This window comes from Lagenorhynchus albirostris, chromosome 7 (assembly GCF_949774975.1).
Source record: "Lagenorhynchus albirostris chromosome 7, mLagAlb1.1, whole genome shotgun sequence".
Lineage (NCBI taxonomy): Eukaryota > Metazoa > Chordata > Mammalia > Artiodactyla > Delphinidae > Lagenorhynchus > Lagenorhynchus albirostris.
In genome coordinates this window covers 36,614,640-36,639,749 of record NC_083101.1, presented here as the reverse complement: position 1 = coordinate 36,639,749, position 25,110 = coordinate 36,614,640, and the positions used below count along the sequence as shown (strand labels likewise).

At 37.6% G+C, this 25,110-nt stretch overlaps 1 protein-coding gene across 2 annotated transcripts in view; it reads left to right on the top strand.

Annotated features, from left to right (window-relative positions):
- The window catches only part of RECK (reversion inducing cysteine rich protein with kazal motifs), a 73,223-nt gene that overhangs the window by 5,679 nt on the left and 42,434 nt on the right, over positions 1-25,110 (top strand). For both annotated transcript variants that reach the window (XM_060153408.1, XM_060153407.1), the window contains exons 2-7: positions 4,140-4,198; positions 5,374-5,448; positions 6,365-6,401; positions 8,956-9,041; positions 10,610-10,657; positions 24,671-24,704. In XM_060153408.1, the coding sequence (XP_060009391.1) occupies positions 4,140-4,198; positions 5,374-5,448; positions 6,365-6,401; positions 8,956-9,041; positions 10,610-10,657; positions 24,671-24,704 (339 nt within the window). The remainder of the gene's footprint in view (positions 1-4,139; positions 4,199-5,373; positions 5,449-6,364; positions 6,402-8,955; positions 9,042-10,609; positions 10,658-24,670; positions 24,705-25,110) is intronic.

Sequence of the window (25,110 nt, the reverse complement as noted above, 5' to 3'; positions counted from 1 at the left end):
TTCTGTTCAATCTGGAGATACCATTAGTACACACATGAAATTATTAGAGTTAAGTGTTAAAGCTTCCAGTTCTGACTGGAATCGTAAGACATTAAATAACCAAAAAACCAACATAGCCTGGAGTTGTTGGAGAAGAAAGGCTTACTAAGAGTTGAGATGAGATTTCAGCCTTGAAAGATGTTTAGGATTTATGTCAGCAGGAAAGAGGGCACTAAGCACTTCAGGCAGAAGGCTGTGTTCAAGGTAAATGTAGGCTTTCCTTGTTAAAAAGTAATAGAAGATCAGGGAAGGGGAGGTAAGAAGACGACTTGGAAAATTTAGAACTGGAATAGCAGGAAGCCACTGTAGGCCCTTAGATTAGAAGAGTGACATCATGAAAGGTCTATTTAAAAAATTAATCTGGCACTCATTGATAATAGAAGAGAATGAGCATAATTGGCTGTTGTAGCAGTGCAGTATGAGGCAAGCAGTGGAGAAGGATATCCATCTGTCTAGATAAATAAAGCGGTATGACAAGATGTTAGCAGTGTTGAATCCAGGTGGTGGGTATATAAATAATCATTTTATTGTTTGGCTCTTCCTTGGCTGATGATATATTTTATGTATATACACAAACATATATCATTGAAGGGATAAATGTGACAATTGTAAGAATGCATTTATAAGTTAAAGTTGCAGTTGTCATTTAAATGTTTTTAAAGTGATTGTCAATTTCCAGGCCGTTATAGAAAAAAACATTTGATTAAAAGTAAGATGAGATTTTTAAAATTAATGTATCTTTTTTATTTGAAATGACTGTCTTTTTTATTTGAAATGACTGTTTTCCGCTATCAACTTGGATTTAGTTTTTTCCCCTTCAATAGTGCAGGATATATATATTCTGTTCTAGTAATTCTCTAGGAATACATTAATTAGAAGGAATCTTTATTTTCTTTAGAAAAGAAAACAAGACTGGCTTTTCATTAACCAAATTGAATTACAGCTTTTGGGAGGCTTCTGTGGCAAAATCTCTTTTAACTTCAAAAATCCTATAATTCTGTGAATATTTTAGCTTTAGATTAGGGTGTGTATTTGTTTTTTTTAAATGCTGGTTGGTCTTAGAAGTTGCATTTTTCCCTTGTGGCTGGAGCATGTGCTTCCTGCTTACTTGCCTATCTTTAGTAGACATGTGGTCCAAACCAGCAGACAAACCTTGATGTTTCTAATTATTGGATGATTCTACTCGCATATTTCTAGGTTACATTAATACCTTCTTAAACCCAATATACATGGCCTTTAGTAATCAGTTTTTGGTTTTTATTAATTTTATAATTACAGACTTTTGGAATAAGAATGCAAAATATGACGCTCTTCCTTATGTCTCTAATAAGGATAACACCTGTGCTATTTATTTTCATCCTGTCAATATCAAGTGTTATTTTGAACTAATTTACCTTTATCTGCTCAGTTCCATTTTATGAAAATAACCAGAGTTTTAAACTATTCTTGAAGAGCTAGAAATTAGGTTAGAATTAAATTATAAAAACAAAACATTTCTAGAATTCACAATGTCTTCTCTTGTATAAACCATTAGGCTTTGGAGAGTTTTTTTGCACTCTAATAGTTCAGTGACCCAATTAATCCATTTTAAAAGCTCTAAAAAAGACAGAGACCTTTAATTGCCACATTAATTGCGTTTGAATCCTCTGCCCTCATTCTTAATGAAGGCATATGACTTGATATCTATTTGTAGATATTTATTTCTTAAAAAATATGCAGTGTTTAAGATTCTAGTAAGTTTTTGTTGTTTCAAAGAAAGAAAAACGTAACGATGACTAAGGTTAAAAATAAAGTGTGGAAAATGTGATGGAGTGTAGGTCCCCTAGCCTGTTCTAGGAGGGTGGCAGTCCTCTCAAGGGAGGAAATGCACTATTACAGAGGAATGCTTGGTTGGGAGGGGGAAGGGCATTATTACCAGAAGACTTCAGGCTGCTCTCTTTAATCCCATTTTGTCAGAAATTTCAGAAGACTTTTGGAAAGACTAGAAGGAAATATGTCAAAATGTCAACACACGTTCTGGCAGGACAGTGGGAATATTAGGTCATTTTTCTTCTTATTTTCCAAATTTTGGGGTTTCTTAATGAAAAAATGAATTATTTTAAAATTTTAACTTTGGTGGTCACTCCACTATAAATTTGACCTTCACCATTAAATAGGAAAAAAACAGGCCTTTATATTTTTAATAAAACCTTTCATTGTTATTGGAGTTTTAATTATGACATGTTTTATGTTTCTGTTCTAAATAGACCTTTGCTCCAAGAAACTTTTTTCCAAAAATCCTTAGGCCCAAGTCAGACTCTTGTCTGCCTGACTGTTTACTTTTTGCTAAGCCTGTGCTTATTGGGACCATATGTTATCCTGAGCTATCTTTGCTCTTGATCAGCTGGATTTTCTGCCCTCGTGTGACCTTTGTTGTTGGAGGATAGTAGAAAGTGGCAACAACTTGAGCACTTCAAAAGAGCACATCAGTATCACACAGGAGACTCCCCCCTTTTTTTCCTGCCTGTCTTCTCCATTCTAATGAGGCTGGGGGCATAACAGAATCTTAGAAGAGGGGGTCGGCATGGTGTGGCATGGCAGGGGAGAAGGGGTGTTGTGAGAAAGTCTCATGAGTGATTGGGCCCTCCCTCGAGTTAGTAGCTTCTAAGAAAGCAACTACAGCCTATAAACAAGGAATTTTTAAAATTTCTGAAACGTAATGGAATTTCTATATGTTTTTCAGAATTTTAAAGTCAAATGTTTAGAACTTTAAGACAGCTTTTCCCACATAGTATTAGAAAGCCAGCCCCACAATAGTCTTTTATGAAACTAAACTATAGTGATATAATATCACTATAATATCACTATATATCACAGTAATATCATATACCCTGTCATTGTTTTATGGATTAACAGTGATTGGTTTTGAACTTAAAGGAGTTGGTAAGAGCTAAAGAGGACCTTTTTTATTCATTCATTTCTCCCCAATACTAATCCTACCTTCAATCAAAAAAGCTCTGCTTTCACGTATACTGAAATTATATAGATTTCATTTAAAGAGATTATGTTGCATATATATATATATATATAAAACCATTGTATTGATCTAGCTGCCTGAAATATAATATTTTTATGTCCTTGTCTCTTTTGACTTAGCAGTCTAAACAGGCACTGATCAATGTAGTATCTTTTTTTTCCAGTCAGCATCACTCTAGAATAGTAACATGTCCCTGCTGATTATCTCTATCACCAATTTATTAATTTCTCTGGGCCCATAATGCTGCTTGGCAGATGTTTCCTTTTCTCTGATATTTCTCAAATTGGCATTCTGAAATGTTAATACGTGGCATGAAAAAAAGTATTCTGTGCTCTGAGAAATCTGTCTACTTAGATCCCTTTTTAGGAGATTAATGATGCATATTAACATATTAAAGCCTACATAAAATCCTACAGAAAAGAATTCTCTTTAATTTTTTAATCCTTTGTTTCCCAATTTATTTGAACATGAAACATTTTCTCTTGAGGGATAGATATTAACAATTCATGAAACAGTGTTTCATAGAACAGAAGTTTGAGAAACATTTATATTTGCCTTCTTTATTCTCTACGATGGCTGTTCCAGACCTCTACAACCTCACCTCAAGCCCAACACCATCTCAATCCTTTTTGTTTTCAGACCTAATCTCTACTTCACTGAGATAATGGAGGCTTACATGTAACATGTCCAAAACAAAATTCACTATCTTTTTATCATTTAACCTTACATTATAGGTATAATAATAGAATATAGCCCATAGGGTAATAGTGAGGGTTGAATGAGATAATACATAAAGCAAGCAGTAAAATTCTGGCATATAGAAAGTACACAGTACCTAGTAACTGCTATTACTAAATGACAGTCTCCCCTATTAGGTTGTAAGCTTCTTGAAGGCAAAAACCACATTCTCCAACACAGCACCGTCCTTGACTTGAAATAGGTACTCAGCAAAGGTTTGTTGAGTTAAAATGGATAGTAATAGTAATAATTGTTGAATAAATGGTTTGTGTAACCATCTGGCTTAGCTTAATCATCATGTTTATTTAACAGTAGGCAACATCAGGTGTTTATTTTTTCTCCCTAGGTGCACTGTGTTGTAATCATTCAAAGGATAACCAAATGTGCCGCGATGTATGTGAGCAGGTAAGCTTACATAATAATTGTAGAAGATATTATTTAGTATAATTGTTTTGGAGAAATCTGCTGGGCAGCACTTAAAACAAGTGTTCAGAGTTCACATCACCAATAATGGAACAAATTAACGTGTGTCTGCTGACATGATGGAGCACAGTATCTTAAGTAGGATTCTTGCCCAAAATACATAACCGGAATCACGAGGAAACAATAGGGCAAACCCAGATTGAGGGATATTCCTCAAAACAACTGCCTGTACCCTTCAGAGGTATCAGTGTTATAAAAACAAAGGCTGGGCTTCCCTGGTGGCGCAGTGGTTGAGAGTCCACCTGCCGATGCAGGGGACACAGGTTCGTGCCCCGGTCCGGGAAGATCCCACATGCCGTGGAGCGGCTGGGCCTGTGAGCCATGGCTGCTGAGCCTGCGCGTCCGGAGCCTGTGCTCCGCAACGGGAGAGGCCACAACAGTGAGAGGCCCGTGTATCGCAAAAAAAAAAAAAAAAAAAAGAGAAAGAAAAACTAACTGGAGATAAATCCTTTTTCATTGTCGTTAGCATTCATAGACTTTACAATCTTGACTATTTGCAGGTAATAATATATGTAATGATTTAAATTTACAGAGACATCAAATTACAATTGCATTAATTAAAGTTGTATTTGGAAGTGAGCCAACTAGCCTGATGAGTGAACTTGTCAGCCCCTCAGCAGCTTTATTTAAAAGATGGCTTTGTCTCTATTTTATGGAATTCTGTGGAGAAGTTTTTGCTACCGTGCTATTCACAAAGTTGTTCTTCACCAATATAAAGGGTATGGCATAGTCTATTTTTCATTGTGGTCAGTTGACTAAAAGCAGTTTATAGGACAGTTTAGAATAGATTTATTGTTTTTTCTTCCTTTTCTGTTATTTTTTTTTTCTCCCCTATACCCTAACAGGTTAACAGCTGGTTTTCTCCATTTTTGATCATTAGACTTGCCGTATTTAGACTTTGTTGATTATTTGCCAAGCTAACCAACCTTTCAAGAAATATCACCTCACCTTAATTTAGATCTTTCCAAAGGTTTTCCGTTTATAAAGGGAAATTGGAAAATATTCTAGACAATTCATAAATCTAGAGGATAAGTTTACCTCCTCTATTTTCTTATTGAAAAAATGCCACAAAACTTTTTTTTTTTTTTGTCAAATAGATATTCTCCTCAAAAAGTGAATCCCGACTAAAACATCTGTTGCAGCGAGCCCCAGATTATTGCCCTGAAACAATGGTAGGTCTTATTTAACTGAACTATGGAAGCTTTTGTCTAATGAAGCACTCTAATGAGTTACTTTAGATTTAGCAAATCTTTCAGTGTGATTGGGGTTTGTGGTCAAAGTAAAATGTTAGATTTAACTAGGTACTTTAAAAAGATCTTCACACAAATTGCTAGATAGAATATTGTTTTTCATTGTTTATTTTATACCTATGATGTAGGTATATGACATATTCCAGTCTTTAAATTTCATTATAATAGTTTATCTGGAATTGGGAATTTTACTTATTATCATATTTTGACAATTTTATGAAAACCATAATAACTAAGTCTTACATATATTTTGATTTTTAAAAAGTTGGATTTGGGGTAAGGGAAAATGTGTGACTTCCCATTACTTCTGTCTTCCCATTTTCTGGTATATTATACATTGCATGCCTGTCTGAATGTATTGCATGCATGTAACTTAAAATGCCTCTAATGCATGGGCCATCCTCAGCGTTTGGGATACTCATGAGCCAGGCTAAGAAAGTCTGAGCTGGCATGAGGGAGCCTCCTTAGATAAGGTAGCTTGGGTTAAATGGGGGGGAAGGTTGATGATCAAACAGTTCTGACTGACATATTTTCCTTTAGTCACTCAACAGGCACTTTTATCTCTGTGCTTGAAAACAGTTATCCTAGTAAGCATCCTGAGTAACCATATTTGTCCTTAGTACTCTCAGATGGAAAGATGGGAAAGCAGCAAGCAGCATTTTTACATCTCAGTTCTGTTTTTTCTTCCCTGAATAGCTGGTTGATACTCATATAGTTCTAGATCATTGATTGTATAGACACAAACATAATCAAATTAGCTATACATAATTTCTGTAGAAATTTTCATATTTAGGAACTGGTTATCTACATAAAAGTCTTTTGGTGATTACAATTTTAGGTTGAAATTTGGAGTTGTATGAATTCATCTTTGCCAGGTAAGCAATAGAACTGCAACATTTAGCGCTTTATTTTTTGAAACTTATTTTGTGATTGTAAAATCTGTGTCATAGTCCTGTAACCTAATGTTTACCCTTGAATTTCTATCCTCTCCTTCCTGTAGGCACCCAAATTTTCAAATGTATAATTAATTCTCATTCACTCAGTCCTTAATGGTACTCTTGTCTCCACTTCTACCATTCTATTGAAACTGGTCTTTGAAAGATCACCAGGATCTCTTGGTTCCTAGATCTTATGGCTTTTTCTCAGTACTTATTCTCTTTGACTTCCCTGTGACACTTGATATGATTGACCACTCCCTCCTTGTGACTTCACCTTGGCCTTGTGACTTTGCCCTCTCTTATCCCCACCTCCCCCACACACCGTCCCCCCCATAACTACCACAGTTATTTCTGTGTGTGGTCCTCTTCCCTTCTCTCTCCACATTCACCCTGGTAACCACATTCCTTCCCAGAACTGTTATCTAATCAGCTCTGGGAAGATAACTTTCAAATCCAAGTCATTGTTCATGACCTCTACACGTCTTTACCTGGATCTATGCATCCAGGTGGCATCTGAATTGCCAATTCAAAACCAAACTCATCTTATAACTGCTTTCTCTTGTGAATGACACTCTAGATGAAGCCCTCAAGTCATTATCTCTGATAGCTTTTTCTTTTTAGCTCATTGACTCTCTTCTTGTAAAATCTTGCATCTATCCTCACTATTCCTAGTTCAAGCCTTTATGATTACACCTTTGGGGTAGATTATTGCAATAACCTTGTAACTGGTGTTTCAATACACCATAGCTGTCCTCCTCACCCCCTTCAAAAAAAATCCCTCCGGGGATATCCACTTCCATCGGAATAAAGGCCAAACTCCCTAGCCTGGTATTCATGGTCTCCTAGGATTAAAGCTCATTTTCCAGTCCTGGTTAAAGCCAGTGCCTTGAAAAAAAGGGACTATATCTTATGTTTCTCTGAATTCTGAAGGCTCTCACACTGTTTGAAGTTTTCATTTCAAACAAAGTGGACTATTTGCTTCCTAGAATTGCACACGTCCTTGCTTGTTCTCCCAGTTATCCCTCTCCCTAGTGTCTGCAATTATATATATGTGTGTATTGTTCCTACCAAATTGTAATCTTCATAAAGGGATAAATCATATATTTTATCTATCTCATAGCCCACAAAATACCTAATAGAGTGCCTTGTACATAATAGGGGTTCAATGAATGTAAATGCTTGTTGAATAATTTAATATTTTCTAAGAGGCACTGGATATGTGAAAACAGCAGTAAAATGCATTATGGTGTAAAAGTTCACAGAGTTTATGACCTACATTGATTCCATTCAAAATTCTTTCTAGAATATGAGTGATTCTGAATAGCAAGCAGCAAAGATTGAGAGGAAACTAACTATACTAGGCAATGGGACTAGATGGGAGTCTGTTGCCCTTTATACCATTAAAACATGTAGGGTTATAGAAGCTTATGATATGCAGGATTTTTAGCCAGTTTTAACAATTGGGATGGTTTATGATTATATTTTGGGAGCTTTGTCTGTCCATGGGCCATTTGTTTGCTTTGGTTTGTTTTTCAGCAGAATACTTCTATTTGTTATATTAGGTCTTAGTTTCGTGTAGAGAACTATGTTACATATTGCCTTGAATCCCTGACATTTTTAAAAAATGGAAATAATAATCTAATGTACATGTGGATTTGCAGATCTATATATTATATGGAAGCAGCATAAAGCATTTCTTAAAAGAGATAAGAAGGACTTTGCAGCATTCCTACAAGTGAATCTTTTCTTTTTTCATAATTATTACTTGTATCTCCTAATTTTATCCTAGGAGTTATTCATTGACATTTATGATTGCAAAAAGGGATCTGAAAATTGCATTAGAACACTTTGTAATTTTATCACCTTTTGGTATCACTGTAATTTGGTTGGAGAAATAGAGCTATGCATAAATTGAACCAGAATAGTCATTTTGCCCCACAATAAAGTATACCCATCAAAGTCAGTCATGGCTCACAGGAGATGTTCCTGTCTGTTTACTAAGTATCAGTTTTTAAACAGCATCATATGTTTTATGCTATTCTAGGTATTTAATATTTTGAATGTTGGAATACAATAATACTTATGCCCTTTTTTGTTTGTTGGCTTATTAAGTTAAATTGGAATCCTTTCCTCTTCTGGTTCATAGTCCAAAGGTGAAGAAAGCCTCTCATTGCTTTCCTTAGCCTGTATGTCCTCTAGAGATTCTGTTTACCTAAGAGTGAGAATGAGCTAAAGAGAGTTTAGGGTGGGCAGGGAGAAGAGGGAAAAAAACAAAGGACCTGGTAATTATGCTGTGAGGGACCCTGAGAAGACTGATAGCATTGAGAGTAGGGGTGGGAGGAGGGGCTTCATACTTTGAGACCCTGCTATCTAAGCTAGCTTTCTTATGGACACCTGCTTTGACTTGTAGTGGTATCCATGAACCAGTTTGGCACTCTATTTGTGTTTGTCACTACTTATGACCAAAACATTTGAACATTTTGTTTTTAAGGTGTGTTTAAGAAGTCTGATGGCTGGGTTGGCTTAGGCTGCTGTGAACTGGCTATTACCTTGGAGTGTCGACAGGCATGCAAGCAGGTAACACTTGGCAATCAGGCTCTTAAGCAGCGTGGAGTAGAGTTTCAGTTTCGGCTGTGTCTTGGACCTAGCCTACCTCATATCTTTGGAGAGGTGACCCATAAAAGCTGCAAATTTAGCATTTCTTACATGGACCATTTCCTTTTAGACATGCTGCCTTTTCAGTTATGGCTGCTGCATGTAAGACCCTCAACCTTCTCTTATTCTTTCTTAACTTCTATCTGCCACACAAAGAAAGAATATGATAGGAATCAAGGCCTTTTGTATTCTGCCTATGGTCATGCTTAGTCAGTGCTGAATGACTCCAAATGGTCCTGTAAATTTCAGGCATATTTGGATGAGAGCAGTTGACACAGTTGGCTTATTTTGCTTTCATCTTCCCTCTGTCGTTCATCATGGGTTTACTCTGAGTATGTTCTTTTATACCTTCTCTGCCCCTAAGGTGAGCCTGACTCCTACAGTGAATTATGACTTCTCTTTGATTTGATATATCTCAGGTCCAATTCAAGTTAGGCCCCTGAACTCTTCCTCACTGTATATTTTCATAGTGGTTCCTCAGAGTGCTGTGGAAAAACTGGTCTCCTGGCTCCTCATACTCCAAATGGTGGGAGTATGGAAAACTGGGAAATTTAAGTGTCCCTAAAACTAAACGGGAAAGCCTTCTCTTATTTTCTCCTTCTAGTGACTGGTCTCTAGATAGGAGTATATGAGACATGGTGATGCCTTCACTTTCATACAGACCACTGAGCCACACTCTTTGGGCAGCACATAGCCTAGCTATCTGCTGTTCTTCTCCAGGCATTGAGACGAAACTGAGTTGTAGAGCATTTGAGCTATAGTACATCTAGTGGGCCACAGAATAGTTGCCAGTCCATTCTGCTTCTTACTTTCCCTGTCCTCATCAGCTGGTCTATTCAGAATTGCATGAGCCTAGGTGATAGAACAGGAGGAAATAGAACAAGGAACCAGAGTCCATGGCTCTGGAACTCCGTCTCTAAATGAGGATTATCATCATGTGGAAGAACAGCCACCCCTCAGCAGATTTGTTTTGGCTTGTTTTTTATAGAAAGTGTATACTTAAATGTAGTAAATAACTTTCTATTTTTCTGTGTGTCAGTTTCCTCATCTGTAGAAGGAATAATATCTTCTACATAAACTTGTTAAGAAAATTACATAAAAATAACTTATTAATTGCCTGGCATTGCCTTTCCCTCTTTAGTTGTCTCCTCTGTTATATATGGATCTTGGCTCATATGGGAACTTAAAACATGAAGGGTTAAAGAAAAAGCAAACTATAAATGCCCTAGCAAAGCTTCACAAGAAAATTCACTGCAGCAGAGCTTCAGAGCTTCACAAGAAAATTTGCTACAGAATGGAATTCAGCTTAAAAAAAAAGTCCTCTGATTTACATTTCCTTCAAAGTTATCTAGTTTCTGAAATAACAAAAGGACTGTGTCATTATGTGAGATTAAAGCCATAAAAGTTAGAGTGAAATTCTAGCATATCTGGAGCTAATGTTTGTTTAATGTGGATTAAATAAATTAATGCAGAAATTTGTTATTTTTTAGGCATCTTCAAAAAATGATATTTCCAGAGTTTGCAGAAAAGAATATGAGGTATGCATTTTATTTAACAGATTTGGATAGACTAATTAGATGTTATCAGAATTGATAAAATCACTCAAATTTTAAAAATGAATTCATCGTTAAATAAATTGCCTTTTACTTTACAGAAAATACGGCGTTGAGAAAAATGTCATTTACCTTTTTTTAGAAATGTTATAATTTTAATTAACGTGTTGAAATTAAACGTTAATTTGAAAGAAATGCCTAAATCACATATACAGAGGATTTAACCTATAATGTTTTCATAATAAAGCAACTGGTTGTATCCAAGGTTGTAAAATAGTTTTTCTTAGGTTCCATATCCTCTTTTGCCCCTTTTCCTATACCTTGATCCATCCAGGTATCCACTTTTATCAACTACCTCTAATTGGAAGAAACAAAATCACATTGCTAGTGTGAGTAGCTTCAGACTTTCCTAGCATCTTAACATTTGGGGGGAAAGGTACATACCAAATTACAAAGGCTATTAAATCTGAAGGACTCTTGTCTCCCAATGGTGGTGTTTCAAGCACTGTGGTATCTAGATTGGGTGTGGGGGGGAACAGGTTGAGGAGGGGCAGAGGTAGAGGAGGTATTTCACATCAGGCAAATATGTACAAAAGATTGTCCCTAATGTGATAAAGCTCCTCACTGGGACTACTTTGTTCAGTTCCTAGAACTTCATTGTTAAGTATGACAATATTATTTTTTATAGTGTAAGACCGTGTAATTAAGCATACTTAAGCACATATGCCTCATTCATCATTTGTATGTATAAACATTGAGATTCCTATTGCTTTTAATAGTCTGTATTCTCTTGGAGAAGAAAGATAGAACAACTCTCTTAACTGCTTCTAGATTATAGTTCTGATTTTTTTTTCTTTTCTCAAAGCCTGTAATTATGTCTCTCGATTAATATTTTGGAATTGGAAAAATCTTATTTATCCTTTGTTCCTTTGTACTATTGCTAAGTTATATCTGTTTCTCTGAAGACAAATTTCCAAATTAACTGCAACTCTTCTCTGTTCTTATTGAAAAGAGCCTTTCTACAAAGAAGTAAAAGATCTTTCTTTTTTTTCTTATCTCTCTACCTTTGAAATAACTAGTTTTAGTTTCTCTTGAACAAAGTGGCTAACTGTGATAATTCCTTCTTTTCTCCCACATGATGTCTGACACTGTCCATCTCCTGTAGCCTGTCCTCCATTATTTTAGTGTGCTTCCTTCTCTTGTCTGGATTTCTGCATTGCCCTAGGAAGTCTGCCAGTATGTGTTGATGAAGGACGGGACAGGAAAGGTAAGAGAGATAAACACTGTCCTATGAGAGAAATACTAAGAGTAGTTTACCTTTTCCAGTCTATCCTCCCCTATTTGGCCTAGAATTAAGCAACTATCTTCCAAAAATATACATGCCAAGAAGGTTCTTTCGCATATATATAAACGTAAAACATATATATGTAATACATATATGTAAAGTATACATGTGTTTTATATATATGTGTGTGTTTTATATATATATAAAACTGTACAAATTATTCAAGATAATTCAAGATTCAATTTGATTTTTTATGTTATTTAGAAATAAAAAGAGAGACAAGAGCACTTTAACACAGAAAGAAGTTTCTGCATTATAAGCCCCAAATAACAGTCACTCTCACTGAATTGTTAAAGTCTAGTCTAGACATAATGGCTATTTGTTATAAAGTGAATTGGGTAATATTGGTGTAGTGCAGCCTATTTTAACTGGATTAGTTGCTTATCAACATTAGAATAATTTATAAAACTAGGCTTTTGGTACCTTTTCCTTAACACTGGAGTGGTCCCTGGAAGTGAACTTCCAGATGTGTAAGCTGTTCCTTTAGGCTTACAACTTTAGGGGTTAACATTTACCCTGAAGGATGGTGTTGTGCAGTTTGACTAGAGATTCAGAGAATGAGCGGTTATATTTGAAGGAGCTAATGTTTATCTTTACTGATAAGCTGCTGCAGCATCCCCTTCAAGGGGACTTCCTGAGAAATTTACTTACATGAATAAAGTTTAAAATTTTTATGCCATTTAAGATTGTTTTGTTCCAACCAAGCTAAAATAAACTAGTGAAATGTAAAGCATTTTTATGTCTGGTTTTATAGTATCTGGTTTCTTTTTAGGCAAATCAACAAATATTTATTGAATAGTGAGAGGCAGTTTTATTACATTAGAAAGAAAACAAACTTTCGGGAATTCCCTGGTGGTCCAGTGGTTAGGACTCCATGCTTCCACTGCAGGGGGCATGGGTTCGTTTCCTGGTCGGGGAGCTAAGATCCCTCATAGCTGCGCAGCATGGCCAAAAATATATAAATAAAATAAAATTATCTTAAAAAAAGAAAGAAAACAAACTTTGAAGTCAGACCTATGTTAGAATTATGGTTAAGCTACATATAGCTCAACTTCAAATACTAAAGAATTATACCTGAGTCAGGATAGTTAAAATATGTACTGAACATGCAAAAACTCAAGGAAATTGGAAAGCAGACTGAGCATGTTGGGAGTTAACAGGGAAAACTTTGCAAAAGAGAGGCCTGAAAGGATTGGTATAATTTGGGTCAGAAGACTGGATCAACAGCATGTTAGCAAAAATGCACATGACTGAGGTGGGGGGTGAAAAAGAAGATAGGCCTATTTTGGGCTGAGAATCTGCTTGGATAGGCAAAGTGGGACCAGATCCTGGAAAAATGATATTTTGGGGCTCAGCCCATTATTTAGTAGAGGGAGATGATAAAGATTCTGTGATAGGAGACCAACATAACAAATAAAAGTCCAATATTTTAGAAAGCTTCAAGTGTTAGGTATGTGCAGGCTAAGTTTTAGATCCCCCAAGTTCCTCTAACTTAGCTAAAAACAAATAAGGCCCACAACTAGGATGATAGCAATAAAATCGAGTATTTGGGAATAAATCAGAGATTTGAAGGTAGAGTCCGTCATTCAGGATTTGTTATAAAGGATTGAATATAGGAGATGATGTTCAGGGAAATATAAAAAACAGTGAATTGGGAGATAGGACTAAAGAAGTTATATGGAAAAGCAGCACAGGATAGGCTGAAAGAGAGTTTAAGGAACATGGAGAATAGAGGAAGTATTCTAATTGGAATACTCAAAGAAGAAGAAAGAATATGGGACAGAGGCAGTGTTTAAAGAAGCCCAAGAAGTCTCCAGCAGGATTTTTTTTTAAATCCATACGTTACGGACAGACCTCATAGCCACAGGTCTTAAAAGCAGTCAGGAAAAAAGACATTGTCTTCAAAGGAGGTCAACAGCTGATTTTTCAGTAGCAATAGAGGAAGCCAGGAACAGTGGAATGATACCTAAACTGTTCTGAGAGAAAATAACTATCATATCCAGCAAAAATATTTTTCAAGAAAGAAGGCAAAATTAAGGTATTTCCATACGACAAAAACAGAGAATCGCCAGTACTGGACCCTTGCTAGAAATCCTTCTTTAAAGGAAGTTCTAAAATATCTATAATTATTTGAGATGCAAAGGAAAATGAGAACAATAAAAATACAAAGTGACTAAGTTAAAACACAGGTTGTATAAAACAGTAATAATTTATTATTGAGTTTAAAAAAAAGAGAGAAAATACACAGCAAAGATAGCATATACATTGGGAAGGGATTTTAAAGAAATTGAAGTATATTGTTAGGTCTTTTTAAGTGTAAAAACCCATATCTCAGAGGTAGTTAGGAATACCAGACTAAAGATGAGGTGGGATCATGCCCAAAGTCAACCATGAAGTAACCCTTGAACGCTGAGAGTGAAAGAAAGCTTTATGAAAGAAAAAATATAGAAAAAATAGCTGATTTTGAAAATCGTTTTTAGGGAATGGAAAGAGAAGGAGCCATGTACTGATCTGACATTCAATGAGAATATTAGATTGAGATATTCCAAGAAAAAGAGAAATTCTTATTAGTGAAAGTGTTCAAAGCAAAGATTTACTGGATAAATACATTGTGGAGGGGATTTCTGCAATGGACAGGAGATTTGGCTCTTCTCCCATCTTTGCAGTTCTCTTATTCTGACTCATACCTATGAAAGAGTACTTCCTTCAGAAATTGAGAATACTTCTTTCAGAATCACACACATTTGGTTAGAGCTATCAAAATCAACCAGTGGCTTGATAACTCCATCACAGATGTGTTCAAGTGTCATGGGCATGCTTGGTTCTAGGTTAGCCATGCGTTTTCACAGGCTTGGTCTTGGCCCATCTAGAAGTATTTATCAGGCCACATGCACTCATGGATGTATGATACTAGACCAGGGATGATATTTAAAATATTAAACAACTGGAATGACCGGCACCAACAATCAGAACAAATGCTGGATATAAACTAGAGCCATACTAGTTTAGCCATACTAGGGGAAATTGGCTGATTAGAACTAAAGTAAAAACTTAATCATGTTTTCCATGAGGTGTGAGACATCTAGTGTAATACTTTTTGCATAGTCTTTGTCTATAGCTGGCTGAAAACATTTTCTTCTAGCCACCAAGACGGTGGTTAAAAACAAAAATTGGTTGTTGATAGTGATTTTCTTGAATGTCAGAATAAACATCAAGATGATATGAGGCTGGTGTATTTCCAGAGACCTGGCAGTGTCTGTAACATGATGAGACAAATTTTAGTTTCAGGTTCATAAACCCATTTCGTACCTTTATGTCACACCTTACCTGCCGTTCTCTGACATAATGGCCATAAATATATATACCTTTCCATTTGCTGCATGAGCCACTGAAATACAATGTTGCAAATTTGTCCTCAGACTTTTGTGCTTTTACTTTTTTATTCCTTCTTTCACAGATCCTTCTCTGCGCTTTTCTTTATATTGTTTTCAGAAATGTGATTTTCAATTCTCTCCTTTCTTCCTAGCTTTCTTCAGTCCAGTTATTTGATGTTATTTCATTAAGGAAGTTGAGAAACTATGAAGGAAAGTCAGTAGGAGATATTTTTGTGAGGATTTGCTTTTTTTTTTTCTTTTTAAGCTTAATCCATTTAAGTTTTAAACTAAACTGTTGCTAAAGAAAACTAAAATAATGTTCTGTCCTGGGGCTCTGGTTGTCTGAGAATGCTGAGATAAAATTAAGACTCTGAGGATATTAAAAAGAGGCTCTAAGAACCACAGAAACAAAGATGGTCAGCCTTGTGAGTGCCAGGCTCAGTTCTGTCAGCACTATCCTATCAACACACAGCTAAATGCATAAGAGTGCAGGTATGTGTTAAATTTTATTTTTTGAATATTCACATGTTCAAAATTCAAAACAGTATACAATAAAAAGTCTCTTTCCTACCTCTTATACCACAGCCACCCAGTTCCTAAGGTCACCAGAGATATTTTATGCACATAAAAGTAAATATGTATATATAGTCCTCTTCTACCCTTCTGTACACAAATGGTGGCTTACCACACACTTTGTGGTACCCGTGGATGCCAGTGTTTGGTGCATATTTATGTATGTCTGTATGGGCTGTCCAGTGTATCCTCAGGAAATGTCGCAATAAAATGTTCTGTTTTAAAGATTTCTATGTTTTAATTTTATTTTGTTCCTTTTCTCTCAAATTAACCTTGACTCTAGATTTACTACCAGAAGCATAAAAGAAAAGGGATGAAAAAATAGCCCTAAAAATTTAGACCTAGGAGGGCAGGGATGTAGGACCAGCAGGATTCTCTGGACAGCTAGAGGCCTTCTGTGCCTCGGTATGATTGGATCTGTGCCACAGTAGTTCCAGGAATAGAGTAGACCTTCTTACATGGCAGATGACAGCCTAGGCTTTGGACAGTTGGCTTGGGGATTTTAGCAAAAAGAATCATGAGGTACTTTGCCTCAGCAGAGCCTTCAGCACCTAAATGTAAAGCTTCTTTTAGTACCAAGGAAACTCCAAGAATTGTCAGAATATGGTAAGTAGAAGACTGTGAATGGGAGGCTTTGTAAATGGTAAAATGCTGTACAGGTATGCTGTATCAGACTAGATTTGAGCCGTTACCTGCAGCTGATGAGCTCCAAAAAGAGCGAAACCTATTAGGTCCTGCAGTACTGGCTTGAGATAGTATAAAACCTTGATTACGTTCCATTTGTATGTTGTTTTGTTCTGTCATACTTTGTACTGGGGAAGGGAATAGCTCCCATTTAGTCTCCTTGAGCTAGTGTATTTCCTCTGCAGTCCATTCTTCTTATAAGTCACCTGAATGAGATCATCCCAAAAGGGAAATCTGATCAAGTCTGATTAGATTGTGACCTGGTCTGATCCAAATGGCCAGGTTTTTCTCCCTAGGCAATCTCATCTACTCCCATAGCTTTAATTGCCCCAATATGATGACAACTCCAGAATCTTCTTTGCTAACCTCTTTTTCTCCTGAATCACTGCTGGATATGTGTTCTTTTGATGTTCAACTGACATTCCAAATCAGCCAAACTGACTATTAACCTTCCCTACCTCTTCTTCCCTCCACCCTACTGCTACACAACACCACACATACACACATCCCCAAACAAAAACTTACCATTTTTCTTGCATTTCTTGCTTGGTTGTTTAAGTACAGTCCTCCCAGACACATAAACTAAAAGCCTAAGAGGTGTTGTCTACTCTTTCTTCTTTCTCACCACCTCCCACAGAACAAAACAAAAAATAAAAAACTGGCTATTAAGCTCTAAAGATTTGCCTCTGGAATATGTCTTAAATTGGTCTCCTTTCCAATTTAAGATGCTCAGTTACTGCCTACCTCAGGCCTTTATACCACTTTGGGGGACGACTACAATAGCTGCCCAACTAGCTTTCCTGTCTCTAATTTCTCCTCTTATTTACTATCTCCACTTCTCCTAGGGTGACCTCTTTAAAGACCGAATATGGTCGTATCACTCCCTTCCTTGAAGCTCTTCAGTGGCTCACCTGTAAGATACAGTTCACGTTCCTCAGCCTGGTATACTTAAGCTTTTCTCGACCTAGCCCCCGACTCTTCCCTCCTTGACGCTTCAGCAGCTTACTGCTTATAACTTCCCAGATTACCATGTGTTGTATTTGTTAGTTGTAGTTGTACCACCTGTTGCCCTCCTGGAATTCCTGTTCCCTGAATCCATCCTATCATCCCCATCCATTAGTAGGCTGGAGGCAGCTCCTACCAGCTAGGGAGAACTGGTTGTTAAATATTCAGGAATTTGGCAAGCCAGCTTTTAACTTGAAAAGCAGCTGTGATGGGGGCATTTATACCACACATATCAGCAAATATTACAAATCAGAACTCCCCTTCACCCCCACCCCACCCCAGCATGCCATAACCCCTACTGAAATTCTGGCTTAGATGGTTCCTCTTTAAAACCTTTCCTGCTCAGCCCTCTACCGTCACACACACAAAATTAGTTGCTATTTATAAACACTTGACATGCTTTATTATAGCATTGGTCACCGTATAGTGTAAGTCTTTGTTTTCAAGTCACTTTTTAATGCTAAAGTCTTGAGTTCCTAGGACAGAGTCCATTGTCTCAATTGTCTTTGCATGCATGTCATTCATTCATTCCTTCAACATTCATTGAGTTGATACACTTAATATGTATCAGGCACTGTTCTCAGAGTACAAAGATGGAAGGATTTAGCCACTGTCTGTAAGAAGTTCATAGCCTAGTCCATGGGAAGAGAGAAATTCAAATAGTCCATTACAATACAGTGAGACAAGTACGTTGCTAGAAGTCTGTGCAAGACACGTTGAAGCCTGGAGGAAAAATCCCTTCCCAGGGTAATGGGGAAGTCTTCACAGAGCAGGTAAGACTTAAAAGATGAACAAAAATTTGTTGCCTGTAAATAGGTGCTACAGTTAGTATTTTTATAGATAGAATTTTTTAATAGAAAGTTTTCCCACTCTGGACAGTACATAAGGTTCTTTGTTTCAGAGTAAATAGCAGTTTTATGCGAAAACTCTGTGTAAATGTCTATGAATCAGGCATTCTTTGAATGAACAGAGAAAGCACTGAATACTGTATCTGTAATCACAATGTTGTGTAGCAAACCATCCCAAAACTCCATAGCCTAGAATTATTATTATTTAATAATAATTTATTATTTCTCATGCATTTAGCAGGCCTAGCTGCTTCTGTCTGGGCTCACTTGTGCATCTGCAGTCAGCTGGCAAGTCAGCCAGGGTCTGGCTGGTTTAGGATGCCCTTGGCTAAGTCAGCTCAGCTCTCCTCTATGTGTCTCTCCCAGCCTTCTAGCAGGCTAGCTCAGGCAGGTTCCCATGGTGGTGGCAGGGGCTCAAGAAAAGAAGTGGAAACATGCAAGTATATGTGCAGGTCTCTACTTACCTCATGCTTGCTACTGTCCACTTAACTAAAGCAAATCACATGACTAAGTCCAGAGTTAGTGTGAGAGAAATAGATACAGGGAAATGTAAAAAATTGGGGCCATTGCTGCAGTCAATTTGCCACAAACACATACTCTGTGTAAGCTGTGTTCTAGACCTTATGTTACTCTGCAGGTATTACTTGCCAGTGAATTTGCTTCCAGCTGGTTGGATGTTCTGGGTGATAATGAGCAAACTTCTCTGAGCAGTCTGGACCTATTAATCTTATCTCAGTTTTGGGTTTCATTTTTATCCCACTATTGAAATGACATTTATTATTTGGGAGGCTGAAGAGTCATTTGTTTAGTGATATCCATGTCCTATTAAACTCCTTTACATATTCTAGTCACTTAGATTTTTTTTTACTAAAAAGCCATGGTGTCCACAACAAGGAGAAAATACCTTGTGGAGGTTTAAAAAACATGTTTTTAAAGGTCAGTTATTGGGGAATTCCCTGGTGGTCCGGTGGTTAGGACTCGGTGCTTTCACTGCCATGACCTGGGTTCCATCCCTGGTCTGGGAACTAAGATCCTGCAAGCTGCACGGCGTGGCCAAAAAAAAGAAAAAAAAAAGATCAATTATTTAATCTCTCCAACTTAGCTTTTTTTTTTTTTTTTTTTGCAGTACGTAGGCCTCTCACTGTTGTGGCCTCTCCCATTGTGGAGCACAGGCTCCAGACGCGCAGGCCCAGAGGCCATGGCTCACGGGCCCAGCTGCTCCGCGGCACGTGGGATCTTCCCAGACCGGGGCATGGACCCATGTACCCTGCATCGGCAGGCGGACCCTCAACCACTGCGCCACCAGGGAAGCCCCAACTTAGCACTTAATAAGCTAGATTCTTCATGCAAAACTTCAAACTGGGAGAACTCTCAGTCCATCTGTGAAAAGCAAACAGATTTTATTTATTGAGACCTTAGGAACAAAGCAGCCCCTTTTAACTAGTAGCCTTGGGAATAGGAAACATTAATAACAGTTCATAGAATGTACTCTTTTGGGTCTTTGTCCAGAAGTGACTAAAATATCCAAGATTCAAACCTGGTTTTGTTTGTTTTTAATAAGATTCATGTGAAATGTTTGTTTCATTTTTGTCATCCTCATCATTGGTGAGAAAGGGAAGCTGGAGGGACCAGTAGTAGTAGAAGGGCAGTGGACAGAGAAAGTATTGAGACAAGTGGACAAATGGAGAAATGCCAGAAGGGGTCACTGAAGTAGAAAAGTGAGTGGCCAGGTCAGAAAATAAATCTGCAGAGCCAAGTTCTGAGCAAGAGGTTAGAGCCGCAGAGTCTACCTCGCAGATGGACCCCAATGGCTCTTCCCCCCAGAAGGAAGGTCAGCGTGGCATAAAGGATCACATAGGGTTCCCTTGACTTTGATTTCACTCTGTATCTTAGTTTTTCTGCTAGGTGTGGCCACAGGTGGGAGGGCTTATTGCAGTTCTCAAAAACCATTTTAGGTAGGGCAGGGAACTGGCTAATGAAAGCAGCTGCCTGAGGAAAGATTTCATGATCAAAATTTTTTAAGGGAAATAATAATACTTCAAGAAAATGATTTTTTTCACAATTTAAGATGTTGATTTAAAAAATAGACTTAAAATAGGTTACTCTATGGACATAAATTCAGCCTTGCATTGGCTGCATTCAGAATGATAATCCAAAGTCTTCCCACAGGATAGTGTCATGGGAGAGCACTGGCAGAGCAATCTGGGTTCTAGCCCCGCCTTTGCCCTTTGCTTACTGTGTACATCTCTATCCAGCTGTATAGTGAAGGCTTTGGGACTTGAAGGTCTCTTGCTGTCAACGCTTACATACTGACATGTTCTTTGGGTCTCTGAGGTTTTTGTAGATCCTAACCTCAGTTACACTGTAATTTTGATTTATAGAGTAAGATGAGTGGGGTGAGGGAGCTGCTATATGGAGTCACATTGAGTATTAATATTGGTGGCAGAAGATCAAAAGAGGCTTGGGGGCTTCCCTGGTGGCGCAGTGGTTGAGAGTCCACCTGCAGATGCAGGGGACACGGGTTCGTGCCCCGGTCCGGGCAGATCCCACATGCCGCGGAGCGGCTGGGCCCGTGAGCCATGGCCGCTGAGCCTGCGAGTCCGGAGCCTGTGCTCCGCAACAGGAAAAAAAAAGAGGCTTGGTATAAACCCAACTGAGTATAAACCCTCAGTTACTGCCTACTTTTGCCACTAGATGGCGATCAGACATTTGAAAGACTTAAGAATTGACTAGCTAAGACCCTGATGGACCATCTTAAGAAATGAAGAAACTGTCAGCCAGGGCTGTAACTCATGTGTGTCTTAAGCCCTGTCAAACTAGTCAGCAGTAGTTTTAGCAGTGAAAAGGTAGAGTTACCTATAGTTTATACCTTAGGTAGAGTTACCTAAGGTTAAGAATCTTTTATCAAAGAGGGGGATATGATAAAATCATGATGCGTGTAAAGTAAGCAACAGAGAATTGATGAATTCATCAAATACCAGTATACTTGAGTGAAGGACCATTCTTTTTTAAATTTAATTTCATTTTTTACTGAAGTATAGTTGAATTACAATGTTGTGTTACTGCTGTACAGCAAAGTGACTCAGTTATACATATATATACATTCTTTTCCATTATGGTTTATCACAGGATATTGAATATAGTTCCGTGTGCTATACAATAGAACCTTGTTGTTTATCAATTCTGTATATACCAGTTTGCATGGTATATATACCATGCAACCCCAAACTCCCAATCCAACGCTCTCCCACCCACCTCCCCCTTGGCAACCGCCAGTCTATTCCCTATAAGGACCATAGTTTGAAACCTTAAAACTGGTAAAGATAAAGAAAGAGATGTAAAAATGGTGTTAACACTAGAGGTGCTGCCACGTGGAAATATAAAAGTTTTTAGTTCAACAAGTTAGAGTAACGCTATGCATGCAAGGTCTATCAGTGAACATTAAGGGAAACGAGAAATGCTTAGGGAACATCTCTGAGCTCTGGATGTGACATCAAGAGAGACAGCTGAGCCCTTCTATATCAACGGTTAGCAAACTTTTTCTGTGAAGGGTCAGAAAGCAAATATTTTAGGCTTACCAGCCAGTTTAGGCTTACTGTCCACTCAACTCTCCTATTATAGTGTGAGGTAACCATATACGATATGTAAATGAATGGGTGTGACTGTGTTCCAATAAAACTTTACTTACAAAAACAGGCAGCGGGCAAGATTTGGCCTGGGTGCCATAGTTTGCCAACCCATTTATGGGTGAAAGCTAGGGTCCATAAGTAGTTCTCCTCTCTAGGCCTCAGACTCTGGCTTCTGTCAAACGAGTTGGATTAGCTGATCTCCAACATTTTTCAGATTTTGTGTCCTTTAGTACCTCTCTCTGAAGCTAAGTGATCCACAAGGCTGACCCAGAGTGATATTTCTTTTATTTTTAAGATCAAATTAAAAAAAAAATCAAGCTTGAACAAATTTGTAAGTTTCTAGAGCAGAATTTCTCAACCTTGACACTATTGACATTTGGGGCCGGATAATCCTTTGTTGTAGGGGAGCTGTCTTATGCATTGTAGGATGTTTAACAGCATCTCTAGACTCCTCTACCTACTAGATGTCAGTTCAGTAGAACACCCCAACCCCCCGTGTTATGACAACCGAGAATGTCTCCAGACATTGCCATATGCCCCCTGGGAAGCAAGATTACCTCCACTTGAAAACCACAGCTCTAGAGACTTTAAGAGTAACTGGAAGAATAACAAAAATGGAAATCAGGCCATGTAACCCAGGACGGCCACCAAGATAATAAACATACTTCTTTAGGAAAAAGGCCAAAAAAGCCAAAACCAAGAGGAACCAAGAGGAACCAAGAGGAACAAGAGGAACAAGAGGAACAACCTGCATATTAGAAAGAGAATGGCAGGGAATTCCCTGGCGGTCCAGTGGTTAAGACTCCGTGCTTTCACTGCTGAGGGCCCTGGTTCCACCAGGAAACTAGAATCCCACAAGCCTCTCAGCTCAGCCAAAAAAAGCAAAGCAAACAAAAAAAAGAAAAGAGAAGGGCAATGAGAATTTTATTCACCCAGTTAAGAGGGGCTGGAAAGTTGGTAGCAGATGACTTTTTTTTTTTTTTGGCTGCACCAGGTCTTAGTTGCCACGTGTGGGATCTTCAGTTGCTTGCAGCATGAGGGCTCTTTTAGTTGCATCGTGCGGGATCTAGTTCCCTGACCAGTGATCGAGGCCGGACCCCCTGCATTGGGAGCTTGGAGTCTTAACCATTGGACCACCAAGGAAGTCATGGTAGCAGATGACTTTTTAATATTGATTTAGATCATTTTATTGAAAGTGTTCCTGAAACCATTGAACCAAAATAGAGGGCTACCTATAATGGGTAGCTGAAAAGTCAAACTAAAACAAAGAAACATGGATGAAGAGAAATATAAAAAAGACCACTATTAAAGAATACCAAGAATATTTACTTTTCACTATTTTATATTATTTGATGAGATCTCTAACAGAAAGAATTCATACTGGGTGAATTCATTAGCCCTTATCTATGGGTCCTGGGTATTTTGTTTTGCTTTGGATAAATCAAGTGTGGTTTATTCCTACAGTAGAATATTATTTAGTAGAGAAAATGCAGTACAGCTTTACACAACTACATAGACGGATCCTTGAAGCTAGGTTTTAAGTGTCAGTAAAGCTGATCCTTTAATAAGGCTAGATCACGTAGCCAGCTTGGAATTTAGTTGCAAATAAAAGCCAAAATCATCTCTATTCATTAATAAGGGTGTCCTTGTTTTCCATCTACCTTTTATTTATGCCCATATTCTTTTAAGAATTTATTCTCTTCCAAGTGTGATATTAATCATAGTCTACAAGCCCTGATTATCCAAATAGCATTGTACAAGGAAGTTTTTGTTTGTCTTGTTTTGTTTATTTTCCTTACAATGACTTTAACACAGTGTGATATTTTCTGAACAGTGATCTAAGAGATCTAAAAACATTAATTCTAGTCTCAGATTCTACTTTTGACTTGCTCTGTGAGCTGGGGCAGTCTCTCCCCTGCTAAGGAAATGGTTTCTTTATCTGTAATATGGTAGAGAGATTCCCCAACTCTGGCCCCAGGATGGCTGCATAAGAATCATCTTTGAGGCCTTGTTTTAAATTTAGATTTCTGTGCTTCATTCCCAAATTCCAATTCTGTAGTCTAGGGTTAAGGCCTAGGAAGCCCAGGTGTTCTAGTGCATGGCCAGGTTTGAGAACAATTAGAGGTGATCTCCAAGGTCCTTTCAACTCTAAAATGCAGTGGTTATATGAAATATGTATTTCCTAAATAACCTTTATTATATTATTATCTGAAAGCTTTTTTATGTTCTACAAGAAACAATTGAGATTACTACATTGTACTTTCCCCACATACACACATTGGTACAGCTTTACATAAACTTGGTTTGCTATAATGTGGTCAGCTTATGGCTTGGGTGATAATCTTGATCCCCAAAATGTATTAGAAGATGGTTTCTCTTTTCACCAGAATGCTATATCATAGTTTCTTTGTTTTTAATCTTGGATTTAGAGAAGGATTAAATAGTTTGATATCCTGATTTCCATATAACTCTAAAAGTGGAATAAAATTAGAAATTCTATGTGGTTGTTAATTTCTGTTTTTTTTTCCTTTAATTTACAGAATGCTCTTTTCAGTTGCATTAGCAGAAATGAAAGTAAGTATATTGTTGATGGTTATACAAGCAATCCAAAGAGAAGAACATGGTTTACAGAATATGATTTAGCTGTTATAAATATTGCCAAAACTCTGACATTATAACTTAGGTTGTTACTAAACCGTCTGAAGGAATGTGCACAGCAGGATTCTGATAGGCTCTTTCCTCTGGAGTGTTTGGGCCATTCATGAATTCTAACAATTCCCATGTCCTAATTACAGATTTACAAAGCAGATATCAGTGCTGGGTGTTTTAGAGGAAGATCATGCCCCACTTGGATAAACAGGAAGTTGAGCACTCCCACGTGATATAAACAGAAGTTGAACACTCCCACGTAGTATAACGTAATATAATTGCAGCACTAGCTGAGGGCTGCCTCTCAGTTCATTCAGCAGTTATTCACTGA